Source organism: Danio rerio, chromosome 17, assembly GCF_049306965.1.
Source record: "Danio rerio strain Tuebingen ecotype United States chromosome 17, GRCz12tu, whole genome shotgun sequence".
Taxonomy (NCBI): Eukaryota; Metazoa; Chordata; class Actinopteri; order Cypriniformes; family Danionidae; genus Danio; species Danio rerio.
In genome coordinates, this window is record NC_133192.1 from 9239751 (window position 1) to 9260403 (window position 20653).

General features: G+C 36.5%; 1 protein-coding gene across 1 annotated transcript in view; it reads right to left on the reverse strand.

The window, feature by feature from the left end:
* The window catches only part of syne1b (spectrin repeat containing, nuclear envelope 1b), a 329470-nt gene that overhangs the window by 249414 nt on the left and 59403 nt on the right, over window positions 1–20653 (reverse strand). The window contains exons 7-17 of the mRNA XM_017351755.4: window positions 17371–17549; window positions 15962–16158; window positions 11660–11769; window positions 11388–11435; window positions 9468–9500; window positions 9140–9247; window positions 7218–7355; window positions 4077–4241; window positions 3885–3997; window positions 1544–1712; window positions 1364–1460 (exon numbers count right to left, since the gene is read on the reverse strand). Coding sequence (XP_017207244.3) covers window positions 1364–1460; window positions 1544–1712; window positions 3885–3997; window positions 4077–4241; window positions 7218–7355; window positions 9140–9247; window positions 9468–9500; window positions 11388–11435; window positions 11660–11769; window positions 15962–16158; window positions 17371–17549 — 1357 coding nt within the window. The remainder of the gene's footprint in view (window positions 1–1363; window positions 1461–1543; window positions 1713–3884; window positions 3998–4076; window positions 4242–7217; window positions 7356–9139; window positions 9248–9467; window positions 9501–11387; window positions 11436–11659; window positions 11770–15961; window positions 16159–17370; window positions 17550–20653) is intronic.

Genomic DNA, 20653 nt, shown 5'->3' on the forward strand with positions numbered 1-20653 from the left:
CTCCACGCTCCAGGCCCGCCTCAGCTCCACGCCCCAGGTACGCTCCAGCTGCATGGTCCTGGCCCTCCATCCCTCCCCCTGTTCCGCCTCCGCTCCACCTCCCGCCTGAACTGTATTTGAAGCGTCTGGAAGCCGCTCTTTAGAAGGGGGGCTATGTTACGATAACCAGCGATCATTCTCTGGAGATCGCTGGTTTCCTCTATCATCATTCACTTCACTTCCGCATTCCCCAGGACTACATTTTCATACATGCACTTCTCCCAATCACGCACGCCTGGTCATTCATCTTCCTGATTACATCACCAGCTGAAACCTGTCACAGACTGAGATTTCACACAGTATTTAAGCAGCACACAGACTGATTCACTGGGCCGAGTCTTGTTTACTGTTTGGTGACATTTCTACGCGTTTCTCCCTGTCTTGTTTCTCCGTGTCTGAATCTAGCTTAGTTTCCTAGTTATCCTGTTTAGCCACCAGCCTTTCGACCTTTTGCCTGTACCTCGATTACGACTCTGGATTTGCCCTCATATTCCTGTTCATACCTGTTTTGACCATTGCTTGCCTGACCTTCGAATAAACCTGCATTTGGATCTTACCTTCAGTTGTTTGTATCAATCCCAATCACAACAAGAGGTTACATGTGCTGCTGAATATTACAGACACAGATGAAAGGTTTGCACTGACTGTGAGCGATGTGTTGCGTGCTGTTTTAGAATCTAATTAAGGACTAAATGTATGCTGTGTGTAGTTTTTTTAGTAATTGGTACCATATGGGAGACTGTAAGGGTCTGTATGTGTTCATATATGTTGCATTTATTTATTTATTTTATATAAATGCAGACGTTACAGTAGGCATTATCATTGATCTGCAGTTATAATCAAATCATGTTCATTGAAAGGTTAGTAATGAACATTTATACACAAGTATTTATGTGTATAAAGCATCTGTTTAGTGAGAAGTGCTTCTCATTTGATATATGAACGCAAGCCTGATAAAGGTAACCCATACCGACCCGAACTCTATCCCTCAGTGGAAACGGGCCATAAAAAAAGCAGTTTGATGCATTGCAAAATTAGCGTACTTTCAAAAAAAAATAGTAGAGTGTTTCTTTAAAATGTTTAATTGGACTAACAAAACCACTTCCTAAAAGCAGGTGTAGACAGGGCCCAAGAAATACTTATTATTCTACAAAACTTCTCCATTCTTATCACAGATACTTGACAGAATCAGGCTGCCTGATCACAAAGCAATAGGCTCTTTTTGGCAGCTAGAGTTCATAATAGCTGCCAGGCAATGAATATAAAAAGCTCCATGAATCTCCAGCCTCAGGAAAATAGTGGATAAAAGTGAGCTGCGCCTTACCTGAAGTCCCAGATTTCAAGTAGGTGTCTGCAGCCTGTTTCAGGGTGCGGAAAGTGGTTTCATATTGCTCAAAGAACTTGTGACCTTCAATGAACACCTGTTTAAAAAAAGACGTGAGATATCTTAGCTGAATTGTATCTTTTTAATCTGATTGAATATTGAGCTCACTGGAAGACGTACAATGTAATTTTGCAGGAGGAGCTCCACTGAATCCCGCCGGCCGTATTTAATGATCCATGATTTGAGCTTTGACTCCGCCAGCATTAGAAATGCCATGAGGCGATACTTCATCTCCCAGAACTCGAATTTAATTAGATGGACGTGAGATGACGTGGTCACGAAATTAAACCTGTGGAAACATAAGATATTAATACATTAAGGAACGATTTGTGGGATTTTGAGCCCTTAGTAGGCATGCACACTGTACATGCAGGTAATGAGAAATAAGTATAAATATGAAACAAGGCCTGTGCAACCAAATGCATTATAAAGTTAATATTACAATAACATCTCAAGATTTTTATATCATCCTCAAGTGCTCTTAGTTGTTGCTAAGGAGTTGCAATGTGGTTACATGAGAAGTTTTGGGCGGATGCTATGTGGTTACTTGGAATGATCTGGGATGCATTTCTGAAAACAATCATTAGCTAACTAAGGTAAAATTAATGAATAATAATAATAATAATAATAATAATAATAATAATAATAATAATAATAATAATAATAATAATAATAATAATCATCACAACGGAATGAACCGCTAACTATTCTGGCAAATAGGAATGTCCTATAAATAGTGGATCCAGCCGCAACCCAGTGCTGGGAAACACCAATACATTCTTGCATTCACACACACACACTTATACACTACGGCCCATTTAGTTCATCCAACTCACCTAATGAACATGTGTTTGGACTGTGTGGGTGTTATGTATTTGTGTTATTTGTGCTCTGTTGCTCTGTGTTTTTTCATTTCTCTCTCTCTCTCTCGCTCTGTTCTCCCATATCTGCTTTTTTATTATTCTCAGGTTCCGTTCATTGGTCCATTCAGCTATCAGTCATTTCCTCCCCAGTTACGTCACTTTTATGTCACATCCAATAAGCAAAGACTGCCCATCATAAAAGCAACCGCCAGACCACTCGCTAGCCCTCTCTTGACTTCTGTTTCTCTGCTTTTTATTACCGCTTGTTTGTGTTATTGCGTTGCGTTTAGAAAAATAACCCCGTCTAACTGTATTTTGTTGTTGCACAGTGCACATAATCTGTCCGTTAATCGTATATCCTTCTCAGTTTACAATGTTTACGAGGCTTGGACGAAGCGGACAGGTAAGAAGGTCACGTGACATACATTTTGGAACACTTAGGACAACTCCTCTGTATAGTACATTAGGTTAGGGGCGAGCGGTACCCCTTGTACTTTTTGGATAGATAGATAGAGTAGACAGTCAGGATTTTGCGTGTTAATTATTTTGTTTCACATAGTTAGTTAGCTAGATGTTTCTGCTGAGTTAGGTTTAGTTTGGGTTTTGTTCTTTTCATTTCTTTAGCGCCGCCCGCGTCCCTTCTGCCAGCTCTTCCCTTCTTTTTTTGTCTCAGTATTGTATATATTGTAAATAGTATATTTTTGTATATTAGTATATTTTAACCCCACCATCCCCTAGACCAGGGGTTCGCCAACTTTTCAGCCCCTGACCCCTAAAATGACAATGCCAGTGACTCGCGACCCCCAATATCCTCTGAGGTGGTTATAAATACAGAAACCTTGCATACAATGGTGCACACACACCAATAGACCCAAGTATATTCTTCGTTTCTGTTTTTTAATGGATACAGTGCTGTAAATGGACCAGAAAGTTCAACCTGGTGTTATAAAATCAATCCGCTATCTGATGCTATTGCTGTGTATTTAATATAATGTACCCCAGGGGTCGCAATCCAATAGAACAGGGGTGCTCAACCCTGTTCCTGGAGATCTACCTTCCTGCAGATTTCAGTTGCAACCCTGCCTGTAGTTATCAAGTGCTGTTCAGGTCCTTAATAATTGATTCAGGTGTATTTGATCAGAGTTGGAGCTAAACTCTGTAGGAGGGTAGATCTCCAGGAACAGGGTTGAGCACCCCTGCAATAGAAATATAAGCTATTATAGTATCTATATAGTATATATTTTTTCTCTTCAGTAGGTTATGAATAAAATATGGTAAATCTTGTGGTTTAATAAAAATTAAATCGATTTTTGGAAATCACCAGGGGACCCCCCTTCATTGTCCCGCGACCCCTCTGGGGGTCCCGACCCCCACTTTGAGAACCACTGCCCTAGACTAACATCAGGGGTTTTTAACCGGGGGAAACCAGAGCATGCAGAGGAAACCCACATGAACACATGGAACATGCAAACTCCACTTAGAAATGCCAACTGGCTCAGCCGGGACTGGAACCAGCGACCTTCTTGCTGTGAGGAGACAGTGCTAACCACTGAGCCACCATGCTGCCCTTTGTCCATAAACAGTAAAATGAAATTGACCTTTCTGCCATGTCCTGAAGCTGCTCTGGTGGTACCGGTACACCGTTTACCGATCGGTCTCTGTGAATCTGCTGAAATGTCTGTCTGTGTCCCTCCAAGTTCTTTAACACCTCCTGCAAGTAAAGCACAGACAATATATTAAATTCCTGGAGCACATGGATCAAATCAAGTCCATCAAGAAAGAAAAACTACCTTGTGCTGCTCCAGTTTTCTGTGGATGATGTTGGCCGTCTCTTCGTGGGCCTGTTGAATCGGGACGTCCTCTCTCAGGGAAAGTTCTGCCCGATGCAGCCAGGCCCCGATCACTCCCAGAGGACCAGGCAAAGATTTGTCCAGATGGATGTGCCAGTCTAAGAGCTGCACAAACCACACAAAAGCATGGCAGATATCAAAAGGAGAGATGTGTTTTTAATGCTCTTCGGTGTTTGTGAAGACCCTTCAAGCTGTCAAGTGTCTGGCCAGATTGCCGCTTTCGCTCTGTGGGCTTCTCTGTTCTTCCGAACAAAACAGTCTCTGTGTGTTTGTCCTCTTTCTTTTTAGTAATGAAGCCGGTATCTACGGTCTCCGCTCCAATTCACACTTCATTGCAGCTAATGGCAACTAGTTTGCACTCACAACAACAACAGTTTAGAGGTGAACTCTGACGTAAACATTATTTACAAGCATAATAGTGAAATTAATGTTCTTTTAAAAGACTGAAAATAACAGAACCTAAATTTGATATATTACTGATTTCAGTATTTTCTTTGAGGTAAAAAAAATATTTACAGACAAAACAAGCATGCATAATGATGAATTTATGTTCATTATTTAAAAAGACTGAAAAATAAGAATTGAAGTGTATAATCTCCAGTAAACAGTAGTGAATATTAGTACATATTTTAATCGACACTACTAGTATAAAAGTGAATGTGTGTTTTAAAAAATATTGAATAATAAGAAGCTAAATTTGGGGTGTCTCAATTCTCTTAAGCTTGAAGGCGTAGGGCTAAAAGGAAGGGCTAGATAGCCCTTGAAACAGAGATTTTTCAGGACCACACTCAAAACCAAGGGGTAAGAAAATTTCTTAGAATACACCGGCCACAACGACAGCATGGCTGCACACGGAAGTCAGGAGATCCACAAATTAGCATTTTTTGTCATTATTACGAATTTTTAATCAGCATAAAAGTGAATTTATGTTTTAAAAAACACAGAATAATAAGAACCTAAACTTTTAAGTCTCCAGTTTTTAGCATTTGTTCTGAGGTAAAAATGATTTAAACACATATCCAGCAGCAATAGTCAATTTATGTTTTAAAAAATACAGAAAAATAATAATTTAAATTTATTATCTCCACTTTTCAGTATTTTCTCTGAGGTATATTTTATTATTATCAACATAATAGTGAATTTATGTTTTATAAAATACTGAAAAATAATAAATGAAATTAAGAATCTCCAGTTTTCAGTTTTTTAATGAGGTAAATATTATTTACTGACATAAACAGCATTTTAGTGAATTTATGTCAATAGTAATAGAAAAAACTGTACAAAAGCACGCACATCCCTCTTAACTGGGTGCTCAGCCAAAACTGCAAAAAGTGCAAATTAAATGTTAATCAAAGTCGGCAACACCAAGGCTCCAAAAATACAAATTTTTTAAATTAAAAAGGCTGACACAGAGGGTGTAACGTTTCCAGCCACCCAGCTCTTCATCAGACATGGAAATAAATGTAAATAGTATGAGTAAATATTTTTTACATTTTTTTTTCTTTTTAAATTATTTACCAAGCAAAATAGTGAATTTATGTTTAAAAAAAGACTAAAATAAAAATTTTAATTTAGAATCTCCAGTTTTCAGTATTTTCTGAGGTAAAAATTATTTATAGACGTAATGAACAGTCAATTCATTCATTCATTTTCTGTTAGCCTTAGCCCCTTTATTAGTCTGCGGTCACCAAAGCGGATTGAACCGCCAACTTTTCCAGCATATGCTTTACGCAGCAGATGCCCTTCCAGCCGCAACCCATCACTGGGAAACACCCGTACACACTCATTCACATGTTTTAAAAAATACTTATTGCCACTTTTCAGTATTTTCTCTGAGGTCCTTTTTATTGACACTACCAGTATATTAGTGAATTTAAGTTTTTAAAATTCTAAAAAACAAGAACTGAAATGTATAATCTCCAGTTTTCAGTATTTTCGGAGGTGACATTTACTGACATTAAAAGAATTATTTACTGACCCGATTATACTGTCTTCCGTATGATTGAAGTTTTGTAATGTTTCATTGAACTGCTATTCTTTTTTCTTGAATTGTATTCTTGAATAATTGAATAATAAGTATAATTCTTGAATATTTCTTGAAGTGTATGTAATGTTGATTGTTGTCAACAGAAGTATTGTTTAGCAAGAAATATTTCAGTCCTGGTCTGACAGTAAAGTACTATATCATATCATATCATATCATATCATATCATGTCATATCATATCATATCATATCATATCATATCATATCATATCATATCATGTCATATCATATCATATCATATCATATCATATCATATCATATCATATCATATCATATCCATCAAGCAATGCTGGCAGCTAACTCTCTGCAACTCTCACATGGTCGCCCACTGAAGCTAAGCAGGGCTGCGCCCAGTCAGTATCTGGATAGGAGACCACATGGGAAAGCTAGGTTGCTGCCAGAAGCGATGTTAATTAGACAAGCAGTGGGTGCTCAACCTGCGGTCTGTGTGGGTCCTAATGTCCCAGTATATTGATGGGGACACTATGCTGCTTATTGAGTGCCGTCTTTGGGATGATCATTAAAAAATCATCAAAGAAGTAGGGGTTTAACCCTGGCATCCTGGCCAAATTTGCCCAGTGGACTCTGGTCTAACCATCCCCATATCGTAACTGGTTTCATCACTCTGTCTCCTCTCCACCAATCAGCTGGTGTGCCGCACATAGGTGGGGGATGGGGAGGTTCCCCCCAAAAATGTGTAAAGTGCTTTGAGTGTCCAGAAAAGCGCTATATAAATGTAAGAAATTATTATCATATCACACTGAATTTATATTTTAAAAAGACAAAAAAAATATATGAAATTTATAAATTCTTTAGTTTTCAGTATTTTCTCCAGATTTCACTTATCTAGTTCAACATTTATCAAAATGTCCACTGACACTATTTTTTCCACTTTCTATGCTTTAAAATGTGGCAGAATAGAGGTCCATTAATAAATCTCATTTCATTGAATTTAAAGGATCTAATAGTGTTAATGATTAAAGTAATTTACATTCTGGTCTGAACTTATTCTTTCATATCATATGGTGAACCCGTACCCTGACGGACACATGATCCCAGGACTGCTTGACCACGGCCTGGTCCACTGAGAGTTTTCCGTCCCTGTGCACCGGTTGCAGGAGAGACTCGATCTGCTTCTTTCGCATCTCATACTGCACACGAAAGCTCTTAAAGGCCTGCAAATAAAAGAAGAGGAATATTTCTGACCTGATGCCAAGCTTATAACTCATTTAAAAAAGTTCAGTCAAATAAAATAGAGCTCATTTACAAACAGAGGAATTAAGGTGAGATAAAAGTGCAGACAAAACAGTTTTTTTTTTCATGCACCTATAAATTTTGGGCTTTTTGACTTTTCATAAAATATTTTTAATGCTAATGCATTAATTTTAAGTGTTTAAAAACATATATCTAAACGTCTAAAATACATTACACAAAATACAAAATAAAATAGCATACTTTATCCAACTCAATACTTTATGAAAAGTATTTATCAAAAAGCAAAAAATTTCAAAAACGGACAGGTCTGAAAAAATTAAAATAAATAAGTAAGTAAGTAATGTAAGTAAGTAAATACGTAAGTAAATAAATAGGTAAATAAATAAGAAAGTAAATAAATAAGTAAGTAAACGAATATGTAAATAAATAAGTACAGGGTGGGCCATTTATATGGATAAACCTCAATAAAATGGGAATGGTTGGTGATATTAACGTCCTGTTTATGGCACATTAGTGTATGTGAGGGGGCTTGTAAAGAACTCATGAAAGAATAAAGTTACGTTTAAAATCAAGCACACCATCGTTTTTCTTGTGAAACTCCCAATGAGTTAATTAAGGTGTATCTATATAAATGCCCGACCCTGTACAAAAAATACAAGACCAAAATACAATATACAGAATACAGAATAGGATGTTTTCTTTACATTTGCATGAATCAATACTTTATGAAAAATATTTATCAAAAAAAGCGAAAAATCTCAAAATTGAAAATGAATAAATGAATAACTTAATAAGTAAATAAATAAAAAATTAAAAGAGCAAATAAATAAGTAAATTAATTATTAAAATTAATTATTTTATTTTATTTATTTAGTAAATAAATAATTAAATAAACAAGTAAATAAGTAAATAAATAAACAAGTAAATAAATAAGAAAATAAACAAATAAGTAAATAAAAAAATAAATTAATAAATAAATAAGTAAATAAACAAATAAAACTATATATAAACATCGAAAATACTAAGTACAATATAAAATTGTATTTTGGATGTTTTTTTTACTTTAGCATGTATCAATGAAAAGAAACTGACAGGTTTGAAAAAATAAAAATAAATAAAATACATTTATTTTCTATAAATTAAATATACAAACATACAATATAAGTAAACACAAGTCTTAATTCATAACCTGTACAGTTCACTTGAGCTTTTATTTTTATTAATGTAGTGATGGTGTACATGGCCATTGTCAGCGTTTTTGCTATTCTATTTTCTCAACAACATTTTTAGGGAATTTTGCCTCTGTGTTTTTATTATTATTATTTCACAAGGGAATATTTATCTCTTTTCCTTTAATATTATATATTATATATATTTTAATAATATATAATATATTTTTCACTGAATAATGGAGGAAAGAGATAAATATCCCCTTGTAAAACACTTTTGTCACTACAATGTCAAAAAAGAAATTAATTTTAAACCTGATTTCATCCAATGTTTTTATGTTTTATAACTGTATGCAAATTGGTGCATATTAAAAACACAAATTATGGATAATTAGCATATTTAAATATCTTTTTTAAAAAGTTGTAATACAGAAACCGTTGCCATTCTTAATGAACAATAATCCAGCACATTAACAAAGTATTGTGAAAACTACAGTATTATTTTTTTCTCCCTATTTGCCTGCAGTTTCTTGCACTAAAAGTGACAAAACAGCCTGTTTAATTCCAAAGTTGACCTGATATTTGTCAGTGAGACTCTCTTCAGATCCCTGTGCCCGCAGTACATCTCTCTCCAGCTGATCCAGCCAGATCTTCACCTCTCTCAGCACCTTGCGTTCCTCTCGCTGTGCGCATCAGACAAAAAAGCACCCATTTATCACTCGCTTAGCAGGTTTTCAGCAAGAATCCATATAACAAGAACACACAGCAGGTAACACAGCAGTGTGAAAAATTGAACAACAGGAAAAAGTCCACTGATAAAGAAGACTGAAGATCTTTCACTACTCTGCATTTTCTTACAATAACAAGCTACTGTTATGATCCTATGTACTAATATACACATACCTCAAGCATTAGCTCAATATCTTGTGGATCATACTGTCCAGGAGAGCAAAAGCATATCAAGAGATGCAAACACAACACAGTCAAGACGTTAGCAAGATTAAAGCCAGAGAAAAAGGGGAAACAAGCAGAGAGCATCCATCGCTAATAGACCATTCTCAGGAAATGATGCCATTTGTGTTACATGTACAGTAACTTCAGCCAAAAATGAATGTTATGCCATAAATAACTACTCTATCCAACACTTAAGGCTTGTAATTTTCATTTTCTCCTGCTTAAAATGTTATATGACACTTAATGCTCACTGCTAAAATAAGTTAGAGAAAACTAAACATGCAATTATCTTTGCATCTACATTGTCATTAAATAGAATGTACCAGTTTTTCACTGAAAAACGCCTTGAACAACATAAAATAAAATGCTATAATTTGCTCAGGGAATGTTGGATGTAGACAAAATGTATGTTGGAAGTATAAAACATCCTAGCATTTATTTCTAAAGAAAAAAAGCCTTCAGGTTTTGTTTGCATTAACTGAAAAATACCACTTAAAAAAAAATAAAAATTCTCACCAGCTTTTGGGTTACAAACAAAAAGAAGGAATATAAGTAGATTGTTATTATGGGCTTAATGTTATGTTCAACGAGTAATACATTAGTCGAAGGATTTGTTGCATGCATAAAATTACACTTACAATGGTGATTTTATACTGTATATGGGGCAGTACAGTGGCTCAGTGGTTAGCACTGTCAGCTCACAGCAAGAAGGTCACTGGTTCGAGCCCCAGCTGGGTCAGTTGGCATTTCTGTGTGAAGTTTGCATGTGCTCTGATTTCCCCCACAGTCCAAAGACATGCGGTAAAAGTGAATTGAACAAGCTAAATTGGCCGTATTGTATGTGTGTGAATGCAAAACTGTATAGTTGTTTCCCAGTACTAAGTTGTGGTTGGAGGGTTATCTGCTGTGTAAAACATATGCTGAATAAGTTGGCAGTTCATTCTGCTGTGTCGACTGATAAATAAAGGGACTAAGCCGAGTGAAAATGAATGAATGAATGATTTTATACATAGAAAGCATATCAAATGCATATAGTGGCTGCTTCCATATTTTCAGTAACTTTGGTGAAAATTAAATGTCCATAATATTCCCTTGTCACTTACTATAATATAAATAATAATGAAACATTATTCTGACCTAAACTCTTAAAAAATAAAAATGGAAAAAATGGAAGCTATCATGCATATTAATGAAGTTGCACCTCATTCACAATAGAGTGCTCTGATTGGTTTGAGCCAAGTCTTTCTCATGAATTATTGCTGCACACTCAGAGACGGCACAATGTACTCCCAGGTACAGACATCCTCTCACCACACTGGAATACACACAAGGATCTAATCGGCGTGATGCAGCTTCAAAAATTAATTTCAAAACAGAAGAACGAATTTGCTCGAAATAACACAAAAACAACCAATTTTCACTTTTTTTGTAAAACATATGTGTCCTTATAGTGTTTTTAGCAGCGTGGGACACATATATGACTGTCAACAGCTCAAATAAATGAGTTTTGGTGTTTTATGACCCTTTAAAATTCTGGAAAATGTTCTGTCTCTTGATATGTTTTCAAAGCAAAACATATTTAAATTGGAATTTTAATTGATACAGATTTAAACTTCAGGTTCTCCTGTTTATAATGATATATAATACTTGAGGCTGACTGCTAAAATAAAAATAAAACTGCTTTAAAATTATAATATAGGCCCATCAAGCGTCCACAAAATAGCTCTAGGTCTTCAAGGGTTTTAACCCCTTATAAATATGATTTTTGCACATTAGGTCCCCTTTAAAGCACATATGGCATAATTTCATGAGAATACCTCATCCACTAAATGAACCTCATGCAGGTGAGACATAATCATCGGCTCTTACCTGTAGCGCCGGGATAGAGAGAGCGAATGTAGGAATGGAGCGAACCAGCTACGAATGCACATGAATGCGAGTCACACAGACAGAGAGACAGAGTGAGCATTATGGGTGTGCTGAGCAGTGCATTGTGGGTTGTGATTGTAGAATAAAGTGAATGGAATCCACATCGTGATGGACAACATTAAATGGGTTTTGTCTAATGACTACAGCAGTGATTACATTTAACAACAACAGCAAGCGGCTAGTGTATTTTTAGCTACAGCGCTAAAGCGTACCTCCTCTTGCTGTCCATCTGTCTCAGACTGGTGGGGATCTGGGTAGTGCTTCAGGAACTGAGCTACATAGGTCATTATGGATTTCTCATCAGGCTTGTCCACATCCACATCTGCAAAATAACAACAACAACAAGGCAAAAAAACAAAGTTGGAGGTTTGAATCCCTCAAGGGGAAATCCATGTGTTTTTATCATTATATCTATTCATCCATGTTGTTTTACTTTGAGGTTTAGTGCACTATAAATACTGTTACATTTCTACAGTAGATTGGTGTTAAAACATAATCCACAGCTAAATATACATAATCTTAAACTCTAAAATAAAATGTTAATTAAATTAATAATAAAAATAAAACAAATAGTGTTGCATGGTGGCTCAGTGGGTAGCACGTTCGCCTCACAGCAAGAGGGTCGCTGGTTCCAGCTTCGGTTGGGTCAGATGGCATTTCTGTGTGGAGTTTGCATGTTCTCCTTGTGTTTGCCTGGGTTTTCTCCGGGTGCTCCGGTTTCCCCCACAAGTCCAAAGACATGCGGTACAGGTAAATTGGGTAGGCTAAATTGTCCATAGTGTATGTATGTGTGTGAATGAGAGAGTATGGGTGTTTCCCAGTGATGGGTTGTGGGTGGAAGGGTATCCACTGCATAAAACATATGATGGATAAGTTGGCGGTTCAATCTGCTGTGGTGACCCCAGATTAATAAAGGGACTAAGCCGAAAATGAATGAATGAATTAATAAATTAAATAAAATAAAATAAAAATATAAATAAATAAATAAAATAAAATAAAATAAAAAATTAAACAAAAATAAATAATAAAAATAAAAATAAGAGAAAATATAAAAAAGAAAATATTTTAAAATATAAACTAAAGTAAAAAGTAAAATAAAACATGTAATAAATGTAATAAAAACTAAATTAAAATAAAAATAAATATTTTTAATAAATATTTAATAAATATTTTAAATATTTAAAAAAATAAAAAAAGTAAAAATAAAATAAAATAAAACAAAATAAAATAAAATACAATCCACTGACCTGGGGCCTCATGTATCAACGCTGCATACTCACAAAAACTTTGCGTACGCCAGGTTTCATGCTCAGAATGGCTCACGTTTGGATTTACTAACAATGAACTGAACGTGGGAATGTGCGCAGCTCCACGCCAGCTTTATGGCTGGCGTACACACATTTTTTGTGCGTGTCTGTTTTATTTCCATTGGCGACTCCTAGAGGCAGTTGTGTTAAATTGCACTCCACAAAGTGTCTGAGCCGTGCAATGGCAGCTGTATGAGATGGGTTCATCTAGCAGGTATATAAGTTTTCCATACCATACAGTTGACCAACTAAACATTAAAGCGCAATTTGCAGCGGTCGCCTGTTTTCCCAATGTAATGGGAGCTATCTACTGCACGCAGATTGCTATGAAGGCACCATCTGAAGATAAATTAAAAAAACGTGAATCAGAAACATTTCCATTCAATAAATGTGCAAATAAAATATGATGCACAGACTTATTAATGATTATTATTAATGATGGGGGAAAGAATGAATTCAGCAGACGCTGGATTCGAACCGAGTTCATGCTCGAACGCGTCAAAACATGATGACATGCGTTGTACTAGCTACGCCACTCAGACTGTTAAGGGTACTACCTCATTTGCACCTATACATCTCACTGTTTATTTTTTTAATCAACAAAGTGTGATGTTCAGACCCAACTGTGTTAACCGCATCAGCTAAACTCTCCCACTCTATTTTTTTCTTTTGTTGTTAATTCCGCAGGACAAACTAGCAAATAACAGTTTTTCTCCGGTCTACCTCCGAAAGAAGCACCTCCAATTTACATTCTGTTCAAAGTTTCTCTTTTTGCTTGCTTTAGCCATTGCTTTTTCGTTTGGTTTTGCCAAAGTAGAGTTATTAGCATATTCATACGGGGGAGGAGGCAGGGAGGGGTTTTGCGCTCGTGCATGTTGAGCTCAGTTTCACGTTCATTCGGATGTACAATGAATATGCGTGGGATTCGGCGTACGCAGTGTTTCATACATCTGAATTTTTTTCTGCGTACGCACATTTACAGCTTTGTGTACGCATTGTTTTAGTATGATTTCCACGCAGGTCTTCGTACATGAGGCCCCTGAAGAGCAAAATGAGGCTATTTATAGCCTCTTCAAAGGGCTTCTCCTACATCACATGATGTCATGCTGTGTGTATTTGATCTGGCCTGATGTCATGCTTGAATAACAGCATGACCTACATAAACAATAAAAGCGTCTGTCTGTAATGAGGCCCGATGATGGCGGATCCCCAGTATAATTAAGTGGCGTCTTTTCACATCAACTCAAAACAAATGAGTGGCTCTTCAAAAGCACAACAGATCATTGACTGAATCATTCACACAGTATAAGTATCAGTGGAGCAGTCGTCTACTTTTATGTATGTTCACGGTAGTTTAAGAACTACTGATTTGCGGCTGTGTTTTTATGCTGTTTTAATTACAATTAGCTTTAATTGCACAAAAAAACAACACTGTTCAAACTATTTATTTAAAGGGGAAATGAAGCACTCATTCAAGTTTACCTTATTTTGTACATTGGATTCCACTTTAATGAAAATATATTAAACAAACTCGATTAATGTAGCAATTTAGAAGAAAATGGCTTGTTTTACTACAGATTTTAGACCTAGGGCGCAGCCATCTTGGAATGTTGCTGAGTCTGACGTCACGGGGTTGGTTTAGTTCCCTCAGCTGAACAGATACAAAGGAAGTAAAGGAGACTGTAAACTTGACTGTGTGCTTCATTTTCCCTTTAAAATGAGTTGAAACAACACAATTCTTATTTTTTTTTCTGGGTTGTCTCTGAAAGGGCATCCCCTTCGTAAAACATATGCTGGGTTAGTTGGTGGTTCATACCGCCGTGGCGCCCTCTGAAATGGAGACTAAGCCGAAGGAAAATTGATTAATTTAATAAATGATTAGGAAATGATTAAGTTAACTTAATTGATTTGTGTTGGGACAACATTAAGGAATTGTGTTGAATCCTGCATTTTTTTTTACAGTGAAAAGACTTGGGAAAGTTCAAACACTAGATATCTGAGTGCATGTACTACATAAGCACAAAGTGTATATTGCATAATTTGGGACAGAGCTATTGTTTTAGTAATGTATTGTATTACTTACAATTACTCTTTTCTTTCTTTTTTTGTTTTTAAAAAAAGTTGGGTCAATTTAAACAATTTGCTTCAATTTATTAAACCTAAAAGTATAATTTTTTTCAAGTTTTTTTACTAGTGAAAAGTAAATTCGTATTATTTTTTAAATATTTCAAAGAGATTTTTTTCAATGCATTTTTAAACATAATAACTTTAATATCTAACTTCAAATGACTACTAGCTTTGTATATCTAATATCTTAATATTTTGGTTTGATGAAAGTACATAATATTTTACTACTAATTTTAGAGGGGTGGTCCACAACCATATTATATTTTAAACTTTAGTTGATGTGTAATGTAGATATGTGAACAGAAACAACATCTCTGAATGTAATATGCTCAAAGTTCAAGGCAAAGTGAGACATAAGCCCCTTTCAAACATACAGACCTTTCCGGAAAATTACCGTCAATTTTCCGGAAAGGTCTATATGTGTGAACAGGCCCTTTTTGAAAATACTGCTAAATTTGTTCTGGCTATTTTCCAGAAAGAGATGTTGTAACATTACTGGTAATTTGCCAGCATGCTGCGCTGTGTGAACGCCGAAGGAAGATTACCGGAAAGAGTTCGCTGACGTAAGATGTCTAATTTAGCCAATCAGAACACTCAGATGCATTCATGTCCGCGCGGTTTATGAGAATAAAAGCATGTGAACATATTTCCAGACACATTTAGCTGCTTGATTTTAGTCAAATAATGTTTCTATGTTCATTCTTAATGCCAACTGTGTAAAAAAAAAATATATATATAGCGATAAAACGCTTGATAAGCCGTTGTTTGTTTACCTTCAAGCTGACGCATGTGTATGTAAAGCAGCTGGTGAGCACCAGCACACACACATATTATCTCGACATGCGAAAGTGTTTCTCTATATGCTGTTCAAATTACTTATCCATCCACAGAGTTTGTAATGTAGTCAAATGTTTACAAATACAAGTGCAGCCGTTTAATTGGGAAAAAAGTTAAAAAAAAAAGATAATTATATTACACACCAAAAAACATGTTAAAACAATGCTGTGATTCTAAAATTCTATATAGCTCATTTTAAGGGAAATGAAAGAGATTTTGCAGGAAAATAAGCCCCATCAGTACCTTCAGGATCTAGTAAGCGTGGTATTCCCAGCTCATTCTCTGCTACACTGAACGCCTCTTCCAGGTTTTCTCGATTGCTTCTTTTCCTCACGACGTCCATGTCCACGAGTTCTGGCCGAATGGCATGAATAACAGAATGGAAGGCTACGCCGCTACGCCAACTAGCACCAAAGTCTTTAACTTCAATCCCAAGACGCCTTGCAAAAGAAATAGTGACTTATTAGGGGACTTATTTACAATTAAGCCAATTCAGTTCCTGTTGGTTGACATGCATTTCATTTAATCACTTAAAAAAAACATCCAGATTTGCCGATACAGCTGGTTTTCATCATGAAATTTTCTTGCAACAAATAGATACTAGTCGGAAGTAATCATTTTTTGGTAACACTTTACAACAAGGTCCAAACCAGGCTCATTCTGAAAACGAATCGCTATATACTTTTCTGGGGAGCGCCAAATATGTCCCAGGAGCTACATTTTTTCGCAGTTTTTGTGAGTGTGTGGCTTAAAGAGACTGCTGTGTAGGCTTTTTGATGATCTCAAATTTCGCTGTGAGTGCCATTCGTGCCTGCTGTTCTCACGTAAATCCACCAGAGGCTGCTGTCGACTGACTGACTGACCAATGGACTGACTCAACCTCCTCTTTCCCTAAACCCAACCCAACAAGAAAAGCCCTCGACGGATTTTTTACCACGTTTTCAGATTTTACCACATTCTCACCCTGTTATTTACTTGTTCATTTCATTTTTTGGATTCTGTTTTTCTTTTACCTGCTTTCTGAATCCGTTCTTTGCTAGACTCGAATTCTGTCGTCGTAGGGAGGTAAGTGGTTTGCTGGTAAGCTTGAAAAGGAACAGCGTCAAACCTCCCTGTAGCGTTCATTTTAAAGATGACATGCAACCATTCGTAGCTCTGGGTACATAATTTGCAATCTCCAGAAATGTATATAAGGCTACGTTTTCAGAATGAGCCTATGTTGATAAGGTCATATAAGTTCATGCCTTTACTAACATGAACACACAATGAACAATACATTAATTACAGTTTTTGTTCATGTTAGTTAATGTTCATTATTGGTAATAAAGTAGTTCATTCTTAGTTCATGCTAACTTATGGTGCATTAACTAATGTTAACAAGCATGAATTTGGATTTAAATAATACATGAGTAAATGTTGAACTATGATTTATAAATGCTGTACAAGTATTGTTCATGCTTAGTTCAAGTTAGTAAATCTTAACTAGCATTAACTAATGAAAGCTTATTGTAAAGTTTGACCATTTTTCCACCTATTTAAATGGTGTGTATTTCCTCTTCTTGTTGAATCGCTGAATGCCTCCTCAATTGTATGTCACTTTGAACAAAAGCGTCGGCTAAGTGACTAAATGTAAATGTAAATGGATGACATACTTGGTTGCTGTGTTTTGGACCCATCTGAGCAGAGCTCTTTTGGCATTGCCCTGAAACTTGGTGACCACCTTGCGTTTCATTGGTGGGCTTCCGGTCTCAGAGCTGGCCATGCTGTCCACTGAAGACGCACTGCTGGATAAAGCCTGAAGGGCTGGGAGGTTACTGGTCAGCTCCTCAATCTGCAAGAGTTTGACAGGATAGAGCCTCAACATATAAATATACAGTGATGTGAAAAAGTTAGGACACCCTATTAAATTGAAATGTTTTTATATCAGAACATAAACAATGAACTGTTCATAGGCTGGTCTTAAAATGTGGGAAATAATATCTAAGATGCACAACAACATCTAGTGTTAGCATATGGCCAGCATATATGTTAGGGTGCTTTTACATCTGTGGTTCAGTTCATTTGGTCCGGAACAAGAGCAATAAATGATACATTGTAGCATTTTTCTGCCGCTTTTTGGTCCTTTTTAAACCACACTGATAGCTTTGGTCCGAACCAGATGAAAAGAACCAAAAATCAGTCATGTGATAAATCCACATGACTTATTGGAGAAATGGCCGTGCCTAACTGAACCTGGTTTCACTCAAGGTTTTTTTTTCTTTCACTTTCGCCAATTGGTGAAATTTTTTCCTCACCGCAGTTACCACTGGCTTGCATAGTTCGGGACTTGTAGAGCTGCGCATCGATGGATTTGCTCTTCAGTGTTTAGACTCTCAGTAGTAAATATTAAACCATACTAACCTGAACTGAACTTAAACACTTAAACTGTACTGACACTGTTTCAATTCACTATAATCTTCTTTGAGAAGCTGCTTTGACACAATCTACATTGTAAAAGCGCTATACAAATAAAGGTGAATTTAATTTAATTGGCCAGATGTTATTGAATGTACTTCCTAAACTGCTTTTCGATAGCTCAGAATTAATGTGCAGGAAAATGCCAATGGAACTCCCGCAAGTAAACAAACCGGCAGACACAAAATTTAGCTTTTTATTATGGAGGGACGACTGCGCTGGCTGATTGTATCCCTGCTCATAGTATACTATAAAGTTTGTATACATTACTTTAGACAAGCAATACATTTTGAGAATGAAGTGCGGCTGCAGTTTTATAAAACAATGTTTTAATGCATTTCAAATGGCATAGACACATCATACGTCGCTTCAGGAGGAGGCGTGAATTAATTTTGCTAAACTGCAACATGGTCATCTTTTGGGAAATGTTGCCAACGATCCATCTGGTAATGTCTCTCTCTCTCTCTCTCTCTCTCTCTCTCTCTCTCTCTCTGTTTAAAGTTGTTGGTAAAGCTATAAACAAATATTTTTCCTCCATAATGCACAGTCCATGGGACTGCGGCAGCTCGATTAGTCCAGAAAGGAGCAGTACTTTTTGCGGTTGGGTCTGTCTTAAGGTTCCACTCTAAGGTTCGTTTCAAAATGTACCGAGACCACCTCTTCAAGGAGGTCTTGGTACGTTTGTTTGGTCTGCTTTTGCTGCGCATTCGAGTACGATTGCTACATTCACACCTGCCCAAACGAACTGCACCAAGAGGGAAAACGAACTCCAGTGCGATTCAACCGAACTAAATAAATCAGGTGTGAAAACACCCTTAGCCAGTGTTGGGCTTTAAAACGTTCCTTTAAAAGAGTAATTAGTTATTTTTACTAGTTATTTCTCACAAACAGTAACTGAGTTACATAGTTATAAAAGTAACTAATTAGCAGGAAAAGTAACGATTGATTTAAGTAAAAAAAAAATCGGTCCCACTATATATTAAGTGGCCTTAACTAATATGTACTTACATAGGAACTAATAGTTTGTTACAATGTACTTATTGTGTAAATACATGTATTTACTGTGTACTTATGCTTGAATAAATACATGTATGTAATTACATCTGTAATAAACTTTTGTAATTACATTTGTAAATACACTGTTGACCATCCCCCCACCCTTAAACCTACCCATGCCACCAAACCTGTCCATAACCCAACCCCTATCAAAACTCAAGAGCACCGCAAGTGTTCTCAAATACATTATAAACACAGTAAGTACATTGTATTTATTTTCTGATGTAAGTACATAGTAGTTAAGGACACTTAATATAAAGTGGGACCAAAAAATCTATATAAAATAAGTATAAAACATTGTACATGTTCTCAACTATATATCTAGATATAATTTTGTTTAAGTCTGTCTGAGTAATAAGTGATTGCGGTGGAGAAAAAAAGAGAGTGTTATCTGCTTTGACGTTGTTGTAACCACGGGGGATAACAAAGAACAACTGGGGTAAGATCCAATATGCAGGTTTATTCGTCGTCAGGCAAGCAATGGTCAATACAGGTGCAAACGGGTATGTGTAGGCAGTCCAGAGTCGTAATCAGTAAACAGGGGATAGGTCAAAAGGCCGGTGGCAGGCAGGGAGAACAGGAATACAAGGCTTGGTCTAAACACGGGTAAACAAGACAAGGAAAAACGGGTTGTAGTGTCATCGAAGGATAAACAAGACTCGGCAACTGAAAGGGTGAGTGTGTGGCTTAAATAGTTGTGCAATCAGTCTCTGACAATCCTCAGGTGGTGTGAATGTAATCAGTCTAAATGAGTAAGCATGTGTAAGTGTGACCAGAGTGCATGTATGACTATGTAGTCCATCAAAGGCGGAAGTGTAGTCCATGGTTATGAGTGAGACCAGCAATCGGTTTCCATAAGATCGCTGGTAATTGTGACAGTTGTGGCTTCATCTCCTCCTTTAGTAGCAGATCTCAAGTTATCACCTGCGTAGCCACTCATTTTGTGGCTGCATAAGGTGCTTCATTAGATTAGAATTACTTGTCAGTGACGCAGAGAGACTTTTTTTCCTGGGCTGAGCTGCACGATACATAAACATTTTTGCCTTTCACCTCAACGAGGGAAAGGTAGTGCATATATTTTTCCAGTTTGCTAGCGCTACCTGTCAACTTGTTGGATTTAACATAGTTCTGAGTCCTGGTTGTTAGTGTGTGTGACTAACTGCATATGTTAATGTGAACACCCGCCCTACTCTGCATCTAATTGGCAAATGAACTATTTCTAAGACTATGATTCATTCATTCATTCATTTCTTTTCGGCTCAGTCCCTTTATTAATCCGGGGTCGCCAGAGTGAATGAACCGCCAACTTATCCAGCACATGTTTTACATAGCGGATGCCCTTCCAGCCACAACTCATCTCTGGGAAATAAGCCTATAATCATGTTTTCAAATACACCACATTCACAGACACCAGCCCCGAAGACA